This window comes from Simochromis diagramma, unplaced genomic scaffold, assembly GCF_900408965.1.
Source record: "Simochromis diagramma unplaced genomic scaffold, fSimDia1.1 OVJJ01000510.1, whole genome shotgun sequence".
Taxonomy (NCBI): domain Eukaryota; kingdom Metazoa; phylum Chordata; class Actinopteri; order Cichliformes; family Cichlidae; genus Simochromis; species Simochromis diagramma.
The window spans coordinates 3,946,464-3,965,022 of NW_024387326.1; the positions used below are offsets into that span (position 1 = coordinate 3,946,464).

Here is an 18,559-nt window from a genome sequence, read left to right on the forward strand (position 1 = left end):
ATTCCGAGACAAGATATGAGACGATGGCCATGTGTGCAAAGGAAATGATGATAGATAAGAAGTTTAGCCCCGAGGGAGCTGTAATTTGATTACATTTTTTAGCAGACCATGTTAGTTTAAATCCAGCAGAAATAAAAGGAGATGACTGACTGGTGGATATTTTTCTCCATAATGTAGAGAATACAGCTTGTTGGAGGTTGCTGCGTCCTTACCCCTTTTTTTTCGAGAAAGCAGGTGAAATTATACAAAAAAAGTGCTGCAATTTGGAGGAAGAAATTATGAAGGTTCTCTCTAGAAAATTCGACCTGGTTAAGAAGAGAGGCAGTCCGGGATTCCTGGCAGAAGAAGTGGGACACAGATATTAAACAAGGGCAACAAACTGCAGGAACTGGGATGAAGGGTCGAAAAAAGAAATTAGATGAGAGCAAATGTTTTATTTTCACTCTGCACTAAAGACTGTAAAGAAAAAATGTACTTTTGTGGGTTACAGTGAGCCATTTTTATGTTGACTGATATTTGCCATGCTTGGTTTTAATTGAATACACCAAGTATTATATTTTTTAAAAAAAAACACCCAGCACGCCCCTGCGGGCGGTTTATCCTTCAAGCTCGGGTCCTCTACCAGAGGCCCGGGAGCTTAAGGGTCCTGCGCAGTATCTTAGCTGTTCCCAGGACTGCGCTCTTCTGGACAGAGATCTCCGATGTTGTTCCCGGGATCTGCTGGAGCCACTCGCCTAGCTTGGGAGTCACCGCACCTAGTGCTCCGATTACCACGGGGACCACCGTTACCTTCACCCTCCACAGAGAAGAGCTCGAGAGGATGTATATATATATATAAAACAAATAAAACAAAAACTATATATATATATATATATATATATATATATATATATATATATATATATATATATATATATATATATATATATATATATAGTTTTTAGATTGTTTTAAGATTTTTACTTTTTAGTTGTTGACCTTCTTATGTATTTATTGAGGTTGTGTTTGACTTTTTTTTTTACTGTTTTTGCAGCAATTTCACAATTTTGGGGATTTAATCATTTGATGATCCGCGTATTATATTTGGAGAAGATTTTTCCCTGGATGCCCTTCCTGGTACTCCACTCATCCATGCTTGGGACAGCTGTTACTCAGTGGGTGTACGTTAGGTGGCGACATGCCACTCATCGTGTTGGTTTGCGACACGGAAAACGAATAAGAAAAAGAAACGGCAGTCTTTTCAGCCACAACCCTCTTTTGACCAAAATAGAGCAGCAGACATCAAATAGTTAGAAATGGCTGCCACCGGAGTTCTTCCCTTTATACGGGGGGTAGACCTCAGTGGAAACGACTTTAAAGTAAGGATTTTTAAACAGCATTCACTGATTTTCACACCCTACGATGTTTAGTAAATACGACGTTAGCGTAGCTGGAGCGACTTCAGTCATTCTCAGAGCAACAAACGGCAGGGCTAGCTATAAACTAGCTTAGCTTAACGTTACTAGCATTGGGCGTTAGCCAGTTGTCAGAGTGACACAGTCTGCTCTCAGCCACCACCGCCCAGTTTGGTGGTTAACACAGTTCTTATTTGACGTGTTGGTTTGCGAATGATATATATTTTTAGCTCGTCAGCTAGCGTTAATATTATTTTTGTGAAGTTGTTGATGAGCCAGGTCTTATTTTCACCGTCATGTTAGCTAAGTAATCTAGCCACACTTATGGCTAACTAAATGTCTGTTACAGAAGCTCAAGCTCCGTGTTGTAACTTGTCAGAAAGTGAAGTTGACAAACAGCGTCAGCTAACTAATAGAGCTTGCTGTTGATTTTAGGTTGTGACACCCTTTTGTGAGCTTATTTTGGGAGAGTGGAAAAAGCAGCCCGATTGACAGCTGCGATCACCTGGCATGTATTTGTCCTGACACAACTATTTACGTATCCCCGTCAAAGTATCGGAAATATGCTGCTTAAACAACTGAGTTATCTGTTAGTCGATCGGTGGCTTTTGATTGAAATCTGCCAGTACATGAAGAGATCATTTCCTTATATTCCAAATGCTTTAGCATATGTAGACCTAGCATTTCTCTTCCTTGATGTGTGCACTTTTCATCTGTTAAAAAAAAAAATCAAGATTAATGCTATCTGCCCATTTGTATGAAAATGTGCCACTGTCACTCTTTATGCAACCTGAACATGCAGTGCAGTTCGTTCCTATAATTGGCAATGAGATTGTTAGAGTATCTTTTGGGGGAAGTTGTTTAAAAATATAATCTTTCTCTGGTAGCATGTCTGGGATTTTGTTTCAGGTGTTTCAGTGCTTTGGTAAATCCTGAAAAATTCAGCCCCCCTGCACTATAACAAAGTAAGTTCTTGCATTGTTGCTGTCAAAAGTCATGTATTTTTGTGTCATCTCACTCAGGGTGGATACTTCCCAGAGCACGTTAAGTGTATGAGCAGCCTGCGATGGCTGAAACTGAACAGGACAGGACTGTGTTACCTCCCAGAGGAGCTGGCCTCTCTGCAGAAGCTGGTGAGACATCCTGACTAGTTAGGAGCATCTTCATACATGAAGTCATTTATGTCATTATGTGTGTGTATGTGCATCTAAAATTCAATTAGATGAGAATTTTTTGTGAGTAGACCTCGTTGTAATGGCCACAGTCTTTTTGTTTTACATCTGTACTGTGCAGTTTTCCAAAGATAAAAGGATCAAGGAACTGTTTATTTTATCAAGTGAGGTAGATATTCGTGCAAGAAAATTATTTATCCAGGAGATGAGACATAGATCAAAGCTTAAATATATTTTCATTTTGTCCTTGCTGGATTCACTTTGTATTTGTGGTCACATGAACAAGTTTAAACTGTGTTTGAAGTCAAAAACATAGACGTGTTTAATCTGATAGCAGGTAACTACAAGGGTGCAATCAGCAGATTGATTTGCTTGTGAAATACACACACATATCCTGTATTCTCATGACTTGTGAAGACCAAAGTATAGCAGTGACATGTGTCTGTGTGTATTTTCCCTTTTTTAGGAGCACCTTTCAGTGAGTCACAACAACCTGACCACTTTACATGGGGAACTGTCCAGCTTACCGAATCTACGGGTAACTAAAAAAAACATAAAAACCGCATGCCTTTAAAAAAAATAAAAAAAATGGAAATGATGTTCCACCCATACATTAAAAAACAGAGCTCCTGCCACATGATTGCTTCTTTCTTTGTACACCAGTGTGTAATCTAGTATTCTAAATTTTGTCTGCAGGCGGTGGTAGCTAGAGCCAACAATCTGAAAAATTCTGGAGTCCCAGATGACATCTTTCAGCTCGATGACCTCTCTGTGCTGGTACACAAACGTCTCTTAACTCTCACACTTTCAACACACCCTTAAATTTAACACTAACATTTTGAGCATGAATCATTTGCTTCCAGTCCACTACTTTTTCTTTATTTATTCACTTTCTCCTCCACCAGGACCTGAGCTACAATCAGCTGACAGAGATCCCCAGGGACCTGGAGAACAGCAAGAACATGCTGGTGCTCAATCTGAGCCACAACAGCATCGACTCCATCCCCAACCAGTTGTTCATCAATCTGACAGACCTGCTGTATCTGGACCTGAGTGACAACAAGCTGGACAGCTTGCCACCCCAGATGAGACGCCTGGTGCACCTGCAGACTCTGATTCTAAACAACAACCCGCTGATGCATGCCCAGTTGCGGTAAAAAAAAGATTTAATATTGCATCATTTTTTGCCAACCTCTGTTCAATTTAACAGTCACCTTATACCTTTAAACAAACATCCAGAAAGGATGATTTTATCTTTTAAACCTCCTTACTGATTTTAGTGCTTCTTCTTTTATTGTCTGAGCAGTCAGCTCCCAGCAATGGTGGCATTACAGACTCTGCACCTGAGGAACACCCAGAGAACACAGAGCAACATGCCCACCAGCCTGGAGGGACTAACACAATTAGCAGGTAACACCATAAACACACACACCTATCGGCGTTTTGCAAACATGTGTTCTCTGTTTCATATTCTATTCTTTTCTCCCTCCAAGATGTTGACCTTTCATGTAATGACCTGACTCGAGTACCAGAGTGCCTGTATTCACTGAGCAGTCTGAAGAGGCTGAACCTGAGCAGTAATCAGATTTCTGAGCTCTCGCTCTGCATCGACCAGTGGACCCAGCTGGAGACGCTTAACCTAAGCCGCAACCAGCTCACCTCACTGCCTGTAAGGGCCATGAGCAGGCAGCTGCCATTTTTCTATTCTATTCTGTTAACTAACATTAGAAGCACAAGCAGAAGCAAATTTGTTGCTTTAGTATCCTGCAGAGGGGAAGCGGAGACACAGGAAAAAGAAATGTATTTCATGTGGAATTTCCCATAATATAAAGTTTGGTTTTTGTTTTCTCCAACCAGTCTGCCATCTGTAAGCTGTCCAAACTGAAGAAGCTGTACCTCAACTCCAACAAACTGGACTTTGATGGGGTTCCACCCGGAGTGGGCAAACTGTCCAACCTCACTGAATTCATGGCTGCTAACAACAACCTGGAACTCATCCCTGAGGGACTCTGCAGGTCAGTTTAACCCATAAACAAACACACAGTTTTTGGGCAATCAGCTGAAACTTAAAATAATTTAGTTTACATTGCTTCCAGTTTACACAAGAAATATTAAAGCTTCTTGTGTTTTTGTGTTGTCCAGGTGTGGCAAGCTGAAGAAGCTGGTGCTGAATAAAAACCGTCTGGTTACATTACCTGAGGCTATCCACTTCTTGACTGACTTAGAGGTACAGTACTCTAGTAAAGTAATCAGATTATATTAGAATTAAAGTACCTTTACACACAATGTTTGTAATATTTGGCTAAATGGAGCATAACAGTGGTTGTGGCGAAAAAAAACCCCAGCAAGCCTGAGTCATGACTGAAGAGACAGTCCAGGAAGAAGTTTGAGCAGTGAATGTAATGAGATGGAACTCTGTAATGATATTTTGCTTAAACAAATTAGAATCATGATTGACCTTGTAACAAACAAATGGTTTATTAAATATGCCTTGGTTTTTTTTTGTTTTTTTTCCCCTGCTGTAATTTAGGAAAAGAATCTCTGCCTGAAACGCACTCACAAACACACTCCCGTCTCTCTCTGTAGGTGCTTGATGTGCGTGAGAACCCCAACCTCGTGATGCCTCCTAAACCAGTCGACCGCGCAGCAGAGTGGTACAACATTGACTTCTCCCTACAGAACCAGCTCCGTCTGGCCGGAGCCTCCCCTGCTACCGTTGCAGCCGCAGGAGGAGGTAAGACAGCTTCTAAATATGAATGAATGTGTTGGTAACAACAGTATGTTTTGTTGTTTTCTTCTTTGCATACATCTTGATTATTTCCTGGAGGCTCAGATCTGCATCTTTGTACACATTTGTCCAGGAGCCAGCCCCCGGGATCCCATGGCAAGGAGGATGCGACTGAGGAGGAGGAAGGACTGTTCTCAGGATGATCAGGCAAAGCAAGTGCTGAAGGGCATGAGTGATGTCGCACATGAGAAGAAGAATTTGGAGGTAAGGCAAAAGACAAGTTAAGGACATCAAACAGATCCTGGAACTTCACAAAGAAGAAATAGGGATTTAAGTTCTGCATGACAGTTATTATTCATGTTATTGGAAGCTGTTGGAATTAAATTTACTAGTAATGCTTCAGGATTATTTGGCCTGTGAGTTTAGTCAATAATCATCAGTTGTTAGGTGGTTGCTAGGCAACATGATGGCGTCTTAATATATTATGTAACATGCAAGTATTGTGGATATAAATTAATTTCATTTGTTAAATATGTGTAAAATGTGCTATTTAGGTTAGCAATAAATGCTTTGCAGTTGCATAAATATTATAAATGAGTTGTTTTAGCCCTTTGGTAGGTTGTTACTAAGCAACATGATTGCATCAGAATAACGTTAGGTGGTTATGACTTAGATTTTATTGTTGGAAGGTTATACAGTGTTATACAGGATAAGTAAATACAACAGAAGGGTATTTTAAACCTATTGATAGGTGGTTGTTAGGTAACGTGATGACATCATGATTTGTGATATAGAAAACAACCCACAGTGGTTCCCTCAGATTACTGCAGCCCTGTGGTGTAAACACACCTAAAGCTGGGGTTGTGCTTCACACGTCCACAGGTCCACTCAGATCCACGTGATTTAAATGTAATCATCAGACAGTGAGCTCAATGGTCAGTATGGATGTCTGTTTTTTGGACTTATCTGCAAAGAATTTAATTACACTGTACCAACTATACATGTGGTCCAGGCGGTGGACTTCGTATGGTAGGAATGACTGCTCAGCTGCTGGGTCTCCAACTGTTTGTCTGTGTGCACAGCAGAGTATAATCAAGGCCTAAGGTTTACAGTAATCTGATAAGTGAGTAAGTTCAGCCTACTCCAACTTAGTCAGGTTATTCGGCTCTATTAAGTAATTGTTGTCGTGTGAATGTCTTTAGATTATGTTTAGATGAAATATAAACGACTGGTAGAAGAAATGGCTGCGTAATCCTTACAAAGAAATCCTTTAATTTTGCAGGAAAACGGGGATTTGAAATATGGTGATTTAAAAGTCCGGCGCTGGGACAAGAGCCTAGAGAAGCCTCAGCTGGACTACTCGGAGTTCTATATGGAGGATGTGGGGCAGGTAATGTGTATGTGTGTGTGTGTGTGTGTGTGTGTGTGTGTGTGTGTGTGTGTGTGTGTGTGTGTGTGTGTGTGTGTGTGTGTGTGTGTGTGTGTGTGTGTGTGTGTGTGTGTGTGTGTGTGTGTGTGTGTGTGTGAAAACACCTAACTCCAACAATCAGCAACTCCTACTTCCTATTTGTGTTTAAATGACTGTTTACAGTCTGCATCACATGGAGTCCTGCTGGCTCCTCAGAGTGCTGTATGCTGCACTTCACATTCTCTCAGAAGGCTTTCTCTCCACACTCCGACACAGCTGGGGGCAGTTTTAGGCTGGGTTTCTTGCCAAGGACATGCAGACTGGGCGAACTGGGGATCAAACCCCCTGTTGAGCCACATCCTCCCTTAAATGGGACAGAAAAGTGGTCAGTCGACAGTTTAGAGGTCTAAACTAAATGTAACCTTACATATTTCTGTTGTTGTTCTTCTCCAGATTCCAGGTGTGACAGTGTGGCAGATAGAGAACTTCATTCCCCTACAAGTGGACGAAGCTTTGCACGGCAAGTTCTACGAGGCCGACTGTTACATCATCCTCAAGGTAACGTGTCATTTAAGTGTGTTTGCCTCAGAGGAGTCTGATCAGCAAAACAAAGCGGGATAAACTCGTCTGTTTGGTCACGGTAATGTGCAATATAAACAATATTCCAGTCATTAATCTTACAATTTTCAATTACAGACATATCTGGATGACAATGGGGCATTAAACTGGCAGATCTTCTACTGGATTGGTCAGGAAGCCACCCTGGACAAGAAGGCCGGCTCTGCCATCCATGCAGTCAACCTCAGAAATTTCCTGGGAGCAGAGTGCAGGACGATAAGGGAAGAGATGGGAGACGAGAGCGACGAGTTTACTGCTGTATGTAGAAACATTAAAACAACTACACAGTACCTGTGTCAGCAGTTATTTGCTTTGTGCTGTCATAAAGGACCTTCTCTTGTGTTCAGGTTTTTAACAATGACATCTCCTACATCGAGGGAGGAACAGCCAGTGGATTTTACACTGTGGAAGAGACACAGTATCCACTAAGGTAGGCTGGAGCACCTTTTTACTTAGAAAATGACTCATTGCAATGTGCAGAAACACGTTAGCTTTAAACAGCTGCTCACATCTTTATGTTGAGCCTAATTTTGTGAGTGTATCAGCTGTAAATTCGAAGTACTGCGTCTGCTCAGGCTCAGAGCACTTTAACAGGCTCGAATGCTTTCATGTGTTTATCAGGTTGTACAGAGTCTACGGCAAGAAAAACATCAAACTGGAGTCTGTTCCTGTAAAGGCCTCGTCCCTCGATCCACGGTGACTTTGAACACACTCTTGCTGCTACACTCTCTGACACCCACCAGCTCTCTACACATTCCAGCACAGTTGACACACAATCATCATCCTCTTTATATCCTTAATCTTCAAGCTTTAATTTCTCCTATTGGAACTCGGAGCATTGTGTCCATAACATCCTGCGTTTTTCCTTATCGGCAGCTTCGTCTTCCTGTTGGATTCAGGCCTGGAAATCTTTATCTGGAGAGGAGCCAACGCTACTCTCAGCGCCACCACCAAGGCCAGGTGAGACGCTAACCGACGGTGTTAGAGACACTGTACCGATTATTACAGCCCAGACAGTTGGTGAAATGTCATGTGATTTGTTGTCATCCTCCAGGTTATTTGCTGAAAAGATAAATAAGAACGAACGTAAGGGGAAGGCAGAGATCATCACCCTCATGCACAACCAGGAGCCTCCAGGATTCTGGGAGACGCTGGGAGGGCAGCCAGAGGAGATCAAGAAACACGTGCCAGATGACTTCACTCCAATAAGACCTAAACTATATAAAGTAAATATTTATTGATGTTTACATGCTGTGCATATCTTTTAGTTGAACTTCACATTAAGTTTTAAGGTGGCACAGTTGTAAAGTGTGTTGGTCAGTGTTGTAGGGGATGCAGACCTGAAGCTGCATGTGTGTTTTTGTTTGTTTTGTTTTGTTTTGTTTGTTTGGTTTTTTGGAGGGGGGGTTGTTTGTTTGTTTACATCAGTTAACCGTAACCCTTCTGTAGCCTGAAAAACATCTGCATGACAGCCCATATTTAATTTACAGCTCTTAGACATTACTCAGATATGAGAAAGACTCAAAGCAAAGATTCATCAGTGGCTTTTACTTTTTAATCTCTCTTCTAGGTGGGCTTGGGTCTTGGCTACCTGGAGCTGCCTCAGATTAACTACAAGCTCTCAGTCGAGCACAAAGATCACAAGGTCAAACTGGATGTCCTGCCAGAGCTCAGACTGGTACGTCCATCTGCTGCAAATGAGCAGCAGTAAAGTCCTGTTTCACCTTTCTTCCCTTCATGTTGCACTCCATAAATTCACCCTCCTTTCCTTCTATGTCTGCCCCTTTCCTCAGTTGCAGTCCCTGCTGGACACAAAGTGCGTTTACATCCTGGACTGCTGGTCTGACGTCTTCATCTGGATCGGGAGGAAGTCTCCCCGTCTCGTCCGAGCCGCCGCCTTAAAGCTTGGTCAGGAGCTGTGCTCCATGCTGCACCGGCCCAAACACGCATGTGTCACCCGCAACCTGGAGGGCACAGAGTGCCAGGTAAACATCTACTAAAGCCACTGCAGTTGAATACTGTTTAAATATCATTGTTACTTTTTAATCTACACTCTTTAAAACTATTTTCTTCCTGCTTAACCTCTCCTCTGCTTCATCCTCTTCCTCAGGTTTTCAAGTCCAAGTTTAAGAATTGGGATGATGTGCTGAAGGTGGACTACACCAGAGCAGCGGAGACTGTGCAACAGAAGGATAATCTGCAGGGCAAGGTCAGTGACACATGCTGACCAGCATCAGACTGTTTTTTGTTTTTTTTTATGCACAAGTTAAACTGTGCTCTTCTTTCAGGTGAAGAAGGATGCAGAGCAGAAAGACCAGATGAAAGCTGACCTCACAGCTCTCTTCCTTCCCAGGCAGCCACCCATGCCCCTCACTGAGGTAACAACGCAGTGCAGTTGATTTCTACCTTTGATTGTTGTTGACTTTGTAAAGCACAGTAAAGCACAGTATTTACATCTCACATATTTACTGTATTACCTGTGTAGGCTGAACAGCTGATGGAGGAGTGGAACGAGGACCTGGATGGCATGGAAGGATTTGTGTTGGAGGGAAAGAAGTTTGCTCGCCTCCCTGAGGAGGAGTTTGGGCACTTCTACACCCAAGATTGTTATGTCTTCCTCTGCAGGTAGACAAGTCTTTCTGGGGCTGTAATGCTGGAATTGATTTCAAAGATGAAGAAAAACCTCATTTTACTGGTGACTTTCTGTGCTTTGTTAGATACTGGGTGCCTGTGGAGTACGAGGATGAAGAGAAGGAAAAGAAGGAGGGTGAGCAAGGAGCAGGGGGAGATGGGGAGGAGGAGGACAAACAGCCTGAGGAGGACTTCCAGTGTGTAGTTTATTTCTGGCAGGGCAGGCAGGCCTCCAACATGGGCTGGCTCACCTTCACCTTCTCCCTGCAGAAGAAGTTTGAGAGTCTTTTCCCTGGAAAACTGCAAGTACGAGCAAAGAGTTTAATCTAGTTTCTGGAATTTTGTTTTTCAAAAATAAGAAAAAAATGTTTATCACACTACATCCATCAGCATCACAATGAAAGTCACGTCCTGTTTTGTTGTTTAGGTGGTGCGTATGACTCAGCAGCAGGAGAACCTCAAGTTCCTGTCCCACTTTAAGAGGAAGTTCATCATCCACAAAGGGAAGAGGAAACAGAACACCGACTCTGCCCAGCCCTCCCTCTACCACATACGCACCAATGGCAGCGCACTTTGCACCAGGCATGCAAAACCTGCTTCTTTTGTCCTCAGAAAAGTTTGAATGTTTTGATGCATGCCAGCTTTCACTCCCCCAGAAAGATCTTTTTTTTTTTTTTTTTTTTTTTTTTTTTTATAAAGCTAAACATGTTCCCTCCATCTCTCTCTTAGAACCATCCAGATTGGTACAGATTCCGGCAATCTCAACTCTGAGTTCTGCTTCATACTCAAGGTTTGGATATAAAAAAAAGAACATCTCTCATTCAAGCAACTTAATAAAGACAAAGCATGATTTCATGTGGATCCAATCCCAAAATGTGCTTTCTGCAGGTACCGTTTGAGAGCACAGATAATCAGGGCATCGTTTACACCTGGGTGGGCAGAGCCGCCGATCCCGATGAAGGAAAGCTGGCCGAGGACATCATGAACAGCATGTTCGACGACACGTACAGCAAGCAGGTGAGATCATGTGCAAGCATGGATCTTCACGGGTATTGTCGTCACCCTTCCAAACAGACAGGCGGTGTAGGCACCCAAGTTTGTGACTGCGGTAACTCAAGAGAAAGGCAAAATAGGAGTTTGAAATTGACACCGTAGGTGTGTCTACTGGGAGGCTGAGGGGGACCACTGGTACCCGCCAGTGTTTATTTATTTATTCTGCATACAGCTAATACAGTCAAGTAGAAACCTCTGCACACTTAACCTTTAACCTTGAGTTCAAGTGCTTTCATCCTTTACTACAGCTGCTCAGTGCTTACACAGCAGATACCTTTTTATAAATTCTTGATTTATTACACGTTCCATTACATTATATAACATGATTTAATTTCAATTTAGTCTTTAATTCTTCGTAACCTGGCTGATATTTGTTATTTATCTGTATCAGCATCTGTAGAAGTGAGAAAGACGCAGGAGGAACACCCTTCAGCCATGTTACGGGTGCTGATGTTGCATAGTTTGTCCACCAGAGGGCACTCTATAACTTCCTGTGTTGGCAAAATCTGTATACTATATACTGTAACATTATCTTATTAAGGACTCACAAATAACTACACCCAGCAGTTGCTATGGAAACCTATTTGTGTGTCGTGTGTTTGAAAGAGGAAAACAAAAAGTCAGGCCTTTGCCAGATTTGACAAATCAGCAAGTTCTGAAAGTAGGCTACCAAACAGCCAACTCACAGGGGCCTTTTTCAAAAGCTGGGACGTGACAGCTGCTGGCATTATGAGTCATTCGATAAAACAAAATCCATCCTCGCTAAAAAGCAAGATAATGAATCTTTAATTTTTCTGAGACTGCTTCATACGTCTCCTCGGCAGTGATGAAACTTCACAGCATCGTCACTTTGAGATTTACCTCCAAAAACTTGTTTGTAGCAGCTTTTGACAGTTTCCCCCCCTCAGCAGCTCGGCAGGTGTGCGGGTAAAAATGATCATACAGGAAATGAGAGACTCACTTGTGACTAATGGAAGCATTGGCCTCTCTTTTAAACTCTCTAAAGAAGATTGTGTGCCTTCAGCAGTGGAAATGCAGTCACAGCACCATCATTAATGTGTCTCCTAGGTGATTAATGAAGGGGAGGAGCCAGAGAACTTCTTCTGGGTGGGCATTGGTTCTCAGAAACCTTATGATGAAGACGCAGAGTACATGAAACACGCTCGTCTCTTCCGGTGAGTAACTGTTTGTGTTTTTACACATTACAGTATGAAACAGCTGCTTTTCTCTTTCACTCATCACATTGGTTCTATCTTTGTGGCGTTTTCCTCCTTTCCCCTCTACTCTTCTGCTTCAGGTGTTCAAACGAGAAAGGTTATTTCTCTGTGTCAGAGAAGTGCTCAGACTTCTGCCAGGATGACTTGGCTGATGATGACATCATGTTGCTGGATAACGGCAAAGAGGTAGAGACGATTAAGGATTGGTGTGTTGATGGACTTTGTTAGGTTTTATCATCATACTTGATATCATTTTTCCTTCAGGTGTACATGTGGGTTGGTACCCAGACTAGCCAGGTGGAGATCAAACTCAGTCTCAAAGCCTGCCAGGTGAGTAGGGGGAGTGCACTTTCTGTGTGCGTGCTTTGTGTTATCCACATCTTTGTAACTCCTCCTCCTCCCTCTCAGGTTTACATCCAGCACATGCGCTCCAAGGAAACCGAACAACCGAGGAAGCTTCGGCTGGTGAGGAAGGGCAACGAGCCTCACTGCTTCACGCGCTGCTTCCACGCCTGGGGACCCTTCAAAACTCCCCCTGCATAGGCCAAACACTATCCCAATCACACACACGTGCACACACACTGCCAGAGAGTTCTCTACAGAAATGTATCCCAGCTTTACCCGAGACCCTTCCCCTCCATCCATGCTCAGCAGCTTTTTTGGTCAAGCGGCTGCTGGCTGCTAAGTATCTGATATAGACTGCAAATTACCCCCTCCCCTTTTTTCCCCCAAGCTTTTTTATTTTCTTAGCAAGTCTGAATTAAAGAATTATGTTTTGAGATAAAAATGGGCTTTATGAAAACCTAAGGGAGCTGCACCATCTAACATATCGATCTGTTCTGCTGCTTTCACGTGGCTCGTGCTGCATGGTCGACGGTCGTCAGCGGGGAGGGCTAGGCGCTCATTGCTACAGGAGGCGCTCCTTCACGCAGCTTAAGGCAGGGACTAGTGTGTATTCTCGTCGTCATTGAGGGACTGAACACGAAACAGCACTATAATAGTTTTTCTGAGGAATGTCATTTTATATATTATATATTTTTCATGAAGTGTGAGTGTCTACCCTGTGCGCCTTTGCTGAAATGGGGTCATCCCCTTTCCTGTCATATTAGTATACTTTTGCGCTCACCTCCTGATCCTGTTAAGAGCATGATGGACAGTAATTGAAGTAAAGTAACACAGTCACGTTTATTTGGCCAAAGAAATCTTGTCAAGGTCAGAGCAAAGTCTTGTTTTGGTTTTTTTTGTAATGTTTGAGGACGGATGTTTGTGCAATTGGTGAAGATCGGGAGTTTCTGAAACTGAACAATACTGTATTCTTCATCACAGGCTGCTTTTAACTTGTCAAATGTTTATTTTCTGGAGAGAATCCGAAGAAAGAAGGTATTTCTTTCCAAAATAAAAAAAAATAAAAAAATAGAGAATGTGTACCTACATTTGAAAAAGTAAATGCATGATATTTAAAATGCTACAGGTTTAAAACTTTAGGTGCACGTTTGCTTTTCAAATAGCTTCCTTATTGGGACAGAACTCTGAAATGGGAGAGCTGGAGCATTGTATCGTGACTTCTGGTTCTGCTAATCTTTGAGTTGTTAAAGCACTTTTTTAAAATCATTGCAGCCGGCGCCGTCAAACTAAACTGCTGCGGTGCTTCTAATGATCATGTGACCTGTGTTGGATGTTGGCACTGGTGCAGGCAGAATCCAGTCTGTGTTCCCAGATGGCTGCAACTTCCGTCATTTTGGTTAATATTGTGTGGGGTGTATGCCTGGCGGTGTGTTTGAGTCCTGCACACATACATGTGTGTATCTGAAAATGTGCACATGCTCCTGATGCCACCTGCAGATGCTTTATTTATGTATTTTATATAAAAATAAAATTTCACATCACATCTTTTTGTCCATCTGGTCTTTTTTCTTTTTTAAAGCATCAGATCTTCAAACTGAGGCATTTTCAAGCAAGGTGTCAAACCTCTTAAGCGCTCTAATAAAGCAGAGGTGATTTGTAAGCACAAACCAAACTTGAGTTTGAGTGTAAATAATTTTATTAACATTCAATTCTTCATCAGCCAAACTGCTAAATGACCCGATTAATAAATTCCTACACACGAAACTGACAAAAATAGAAACAGATTCATCTTAAATGTGGGATTAAGAAGGTAAATCGTGCCAGCTGTAGCATGAAAGGGTTAATTATGTGCATCAACCAGTACGCCGAGAGGGGGGAAAAAGCTAACATTTTAAAAAGGCATTAACATGGCTCCTACCTGCTGAGCTAAATTAGTTAGTGGTGACGTGTGTTAAAGTGAGGGAACACCGAGTGGTTTTAAGGTTATGACAGTTTCAAATACTTCCCTCTTTTCTTGTGTGAACCCAGATATAGATGCTGTATACATTTGTTTCTATATACAGTAAAACGTCTTTTAAAAAAAACACAAGGGGGGTAAAAATACTAGCAATCAAAGCTCTGTGTGTAACCAACACTACGCAGAATGCACCAACTCAGAGACCCCCCCCTCCAAAAAAGTAGTCCCACTCTACTTCCACGCTAACTTTGCTTAGCTTGCAACACTTCCCTGAGTCGCGTCCGAAGGTTTCTGCATGCTGCGATGAAGGAGGAGGGTTCAGGAGAGAGACCCACTTTCCACCTTCATCCACATGTTTGAATTATTGACGAAATATATTTTAAATTTCAAACAGGCTGACACTGCACAGTAACCTCACATCACGTGGCCCCGCTGACTCCCACTGTAGTCGGGGACAGTGATGCCACGGGGGTCCTTTATAAGAGGTGTTAACATGGGAGGGAAAGCAGATGTTCTGCCACAGTCACTGAACACGAGGATGGTAATTCTGTGTTTATTACCCCTGTGACATCACTGCCCGGCTCTTTAGCAATAAAGATATTTCAAAAGTTAAAAAATAAATCACCAAAATCTGCCCTCTGCCCCAGCTGGTTCCCTTTGTAGTCACAGTATGAATTTTTAACATTTCCTCACTCCATTCATCAATGAAAATATCTTCACTTTCTCCAAAAGCCATAGAAAAGTTTGCAATACAAAAACACCTCCACTGTCCCACACTCAGCTTCCTCCTCAGTACCCACAGTGTGGAGAGAGCTTCTCAGAGCCTGCTGCCAATCTCAGCGCTGCCTCGACCCCCACAGGTGAAAAAGTCAGCTGCCTTTGTTGGCACCTATAGAGAAATGCTACAACTTTAAGACTCATACTCAAAATACTTCATTTGCTATTCTGTCTTCAACACTACAGTGCTCTCCTTCAGGCTCTGCTGGACAATCTCGGTTCTTTTTAAACGGGTTATTCACAGGACGCGTCAGGAAGAGCGGTCCATCGCATCCGCTCGTGTGCTGAAGATCAAGAAGGGAATTTGGCAACTGCAAAACCTCAGGCCGAGCCTGGCGCGCCACAGGCTGCAGGTGGAGGGAAAAAAAGTGACCATCGAGTCTCCGTTGTAGACTGTGACGGCTCTTTCCTCGAATGCTGAGCTGAAGGGCCGATAACAGATGAACACAAAGACCTCAAAGACGGACGTTTCAGTTTGAGCTCTTGAAATCAGAACCATCAGCTCCAAGGCCGACCCCACGCCACACTGTGCCCACTTTGTGTCTCCACATCGGAGGAAACGTCATGTTTCCAAAGGGGTTCCAGAAGAAGACAATAGAGAATTTGTTCTTCCAGCAGGAGGAACCACAACAAGTGTTTTTAATGTTGGATTCTGTGTCTGGAGTAAGACTTTCATCCCAGCTTGTGCCAGGTAAACGAGAGAGTGCAGAGTGCTGGCAGGGGGCTCCACTGTGGGCTGATGGGAGATGTTTGTGGTCCAGCACTGAAATCCAATCCATCACGACCACCTGAGCCCCTCCCTGTAATACTGAAATAAACAAATACATAATTACAAGCAAATTCACAATAAATCGGCTCAACTAACAAACCAAACACACAACACATTGAACTCCATGAAGCTAACTCCTAATTCAGAACAAGCTAATGACTTAGTCACACAAGGAAAAAAATGAATTAAAAAATAAATACTGAACAGCAGCCGTCTCACATCCACAAAAGAAGAAAAGATTTTCAAATGTTTACTTGTGTAATGTTTCTGTCTGTGTTCACCGCAACACGTGATTTTCAATGATTTATCAATTATTTGCTGTAATATCTGAAACAGACTGCAACTGAATGGGGTCAAGTTGGCAATTACATGCAGAGTAACGCCGTCTTATGGCAACATTTACAGCAGTTTTCAGTCACACTGTTAGTACGACTGACAATCTTGCTTTGCACAAAAAACAAAAAAAACAAAAAAACCTGAAGTCATATTTATTTATTTTGGGAGGGGTGACGACAGATATTGAGTTTCCTTTGTCAAATCTGTGCAAAGATATTTTTTGAGCACCACAAGAGGGAAGCAGAGACTTAAAATAAATACTATCCTGTCATAAATAATAACCTTGTAATCTAAATCAAGTAAACAAGCTCTTATTTGTGAAACCCCAGTGTCTTAAGGAAACCCGCTGAGGACACTCGTGTTGGTCACAGCTGCAGAAAATCTGATTGATGTGAAGTAAAAGTTGCAAATGTTTGAAATAATAACCAGAACAGTGAGGAAAAAGAAGAAGAAAAAAGTTCATGAGCCCGTTCCGTGTACTTTATAATGAGAGTAACCAAAAATACTGAGCTACAGCTTGAAGCTTCAGTGCGCCTCGGTGCAAAGGTTTTCAGCTCGACTGGCTTTCAGAGACACATAGTTTGGGTGGAAACAGTGTGGACGGCTCGTTATTGGAATGCAGCGCTCAGACAGAGCGGCTCTTTGAAGTTTGCACAGTCTGGATGCGCTCCATTAGAAACAGGTGTGTGTGTGTGTGTGTGTGTGTGTGTGTGTGTGTGTGTGTGTGTGTGTGTGTGTGTGTGTCCACTCGCTCTGATACCCTCACCATAGAGGTGGACGGGCTTCAAGGACTATGAGGTTAATAAACCAATGTTTCTCACCTGTTCAGTTGATGAGGATGCCAGTCGATCGTCCTTCCTCTTCTTTGATATTCTTCAGGTTATTTTCTGCCTCGTCCACACTTCTGTAGCACGGACACGCAAATTATTTATCGTCTTTGCCGATAATACATTTAATAAGTGTGTGTGTGTGTGTGTGTGTGTGTGTGTGTGTGTGTGTGTGTGTGTACCTACGTTAGGAAATCCCTGACGTCTTCCACGGTGAGTTCTGCTGTCGAGTCGAGGGTGAGGTCAGCACAGCTAAGGGGGGAGTCCAGTGGGGTGTCCAGGATTGGCGAGGACAAGCAGCTGGGAGGCTCTTCTGTTTGCCCTGCAAGGGACAAATCCAGAGGTTCATCTACATCTGATAGAGAGTGACAGAGAGTGACTGATTGGTCCCCCCAGAAAACAAATGATTTAAATATGGCGAACAGATTGATATTTATAAAGCACTTTACTGTATTCTGTAGACTTGTAACCACAAGCCACATCTGAACAGCCGGAAACAAACCACCACCACTCCCTCCTCCAGTAACTTGCTCATTATTGTGTGTTGAGCTGGATTTTACTGTTTTCTCCTCATTAGAAATATTTGCATGTGATCAAAACATTTAAACATCTGCGCCCTGCTACACTGTCTGAAGACACTGGAGCTGCTCTGATGTGCCAAAATTGACATAGTCTTGTAAAAAGACAGTAAAAATTGCCCCAATGTATCATAATCCAGGATAATGTGTTGGTGCCTGCGTGTAAAGTTCTTAATGACCTAGTCCCAGGTGAAAGGCCTGCTGGTCTCCACAGCAACCACAGTTTCCTGCTGTGGAAGGTGGTTTTGGATAGGAGAGGCGAGTGGGGCATACTGAATGGTTACCGTGGAGACCAGAGGGGGGGACCCCTGCCAAGGCACGGTCAGGGTTGTAAGAGGTTTACAGAAAGAAGAGAGAGTGATGAAGAGGAAGAATAAGCGAGAGGAGAAAGAAAAAAAAAAAAAAAGGAGAGAAGGGCAGGAGGAAGAAGAGTGTGTGTGTGTGTGTGTGTGTGTGTGTGTGTGTGTGTGTGTGTGTGTGTGTGTGTGTGTGTGTGTGTGTGTGTGTGTGTGTGTGTCCAGACCTACCCTCAGCCTGACCTATCTGGTTCTTGTGGGTTCCGTTGGCCTGAGGCTGCACTGTCGTACCATCGCTGTGGACACACACACACAAGCATGCACCATTTACTTTGGCAGTCGATGGAATAATACAGCAATAACAATAAAATTATCATTTCTTTGGTTTCACATGAGAAATCATAATGAACAGTCACAGCTTAGTGGTTTTCAGTGCGGTGTCCAGAGACCTCC

The 18,559-nt window shown here is 42.9% G+C and overlaps 2 protein-coding genes across 5 annotated transcripts in view; one reads left to right on the top strand and one right to left on the bottom strand.

Moving 5' to 3' along the window:
- Positions 1-1,225: 1,225 nt before the first annotated feature.
- flii (FLII actin remodeling protein) lies at positions 1,226-14,109 on the top strand. 2 transcript variants are annotated; one of them, XM_040006111.1, is made up of 31 exons: positions 1,226-1,358; positions 2,417-2,527; positions 3,033-3,104; positions 3,263-3,343; positions 3,472-3,719; positions 3,873-3,976; positions 4,060-4,235; positions 4,424-4,581; positions 4,709-4,793; positions 5,153-5,300; positions 5,428-5,558; positions 6,574-6,684; positions 7,156-7,260; positions 7,399-7,578; positions 7,668-7,750; positions 7,942-8,016; positions 8,197-8,280; positions 8,375-8,546; positions 8,891-8,998; positions 9,114-9,305; positions 9,431-9,529; positions 9,609-9,698; positions 9,806-9,945; positions 10,038-10,257; positions 10,379-10,533; positions 10,681-10,741; positions 10,840-10,968; positions 12,073-12,179; positions 12,302-12,407; positions 12,486-12,551; positions 12,630-14,109. In XM_040006111.1, exons 1-31 carry the CDS (start codon positions 1,296-1,298, stop codon positions 12,762-12,764), a joined length of 3,795 nt encoding a protein of 1,264 aa, XP_039862045.1. In that variant the 5' UTR covers positions 1,226-1,295; the 3' UTR covers positions 12,765-14,109. The 2 variants fall into 2 exon arrangements, with proteins under 2 accessions (XP_039862045.1, XP_039862047.1); XM_040006113.1 differs by having other exon boundaries at positions 6,577-6,684.
- Positions 14,110-14,244: 135 nt separating this feature from the next.
- llgl1 (LLGL scribble cell polarity complex component 1) overlaps positions 14,245-18,559 on the bottom strand; it is a 35,399-nt gene continuing 31,084 nt past the window's right edge. Inside the window, exons 21-24 of one of the 3 annotated variants that reach the window (XM_040006115.1) lie at positions 18,338-18,402; positions 17,419-17,587; positions 17,227-17,306; positions 14,245-16,108 (exon numbers count right to left, since the gene is read on the bottom strand). In XM_040006115.1, coding sequence (XP_039862049.1) covers positions 17,231-17,306; positions 17,419-17,587; positions 18,338-18,402 — 310 coding nt within the window. In that variant the 3' untranslated portion in view covers positions 14,245-16,108; positions 17,227-17,230. Of the gene's footprint in view, positions 16,109-17,226; positions 17,310-17,418; positions 17,588-18,337; positions 18,403-18,559 lie in introns of all 3 variants that reach the window. The other 2 variants (XM_040006114.1, XM_040006116.1) reach the window with 2 other exon arrangements.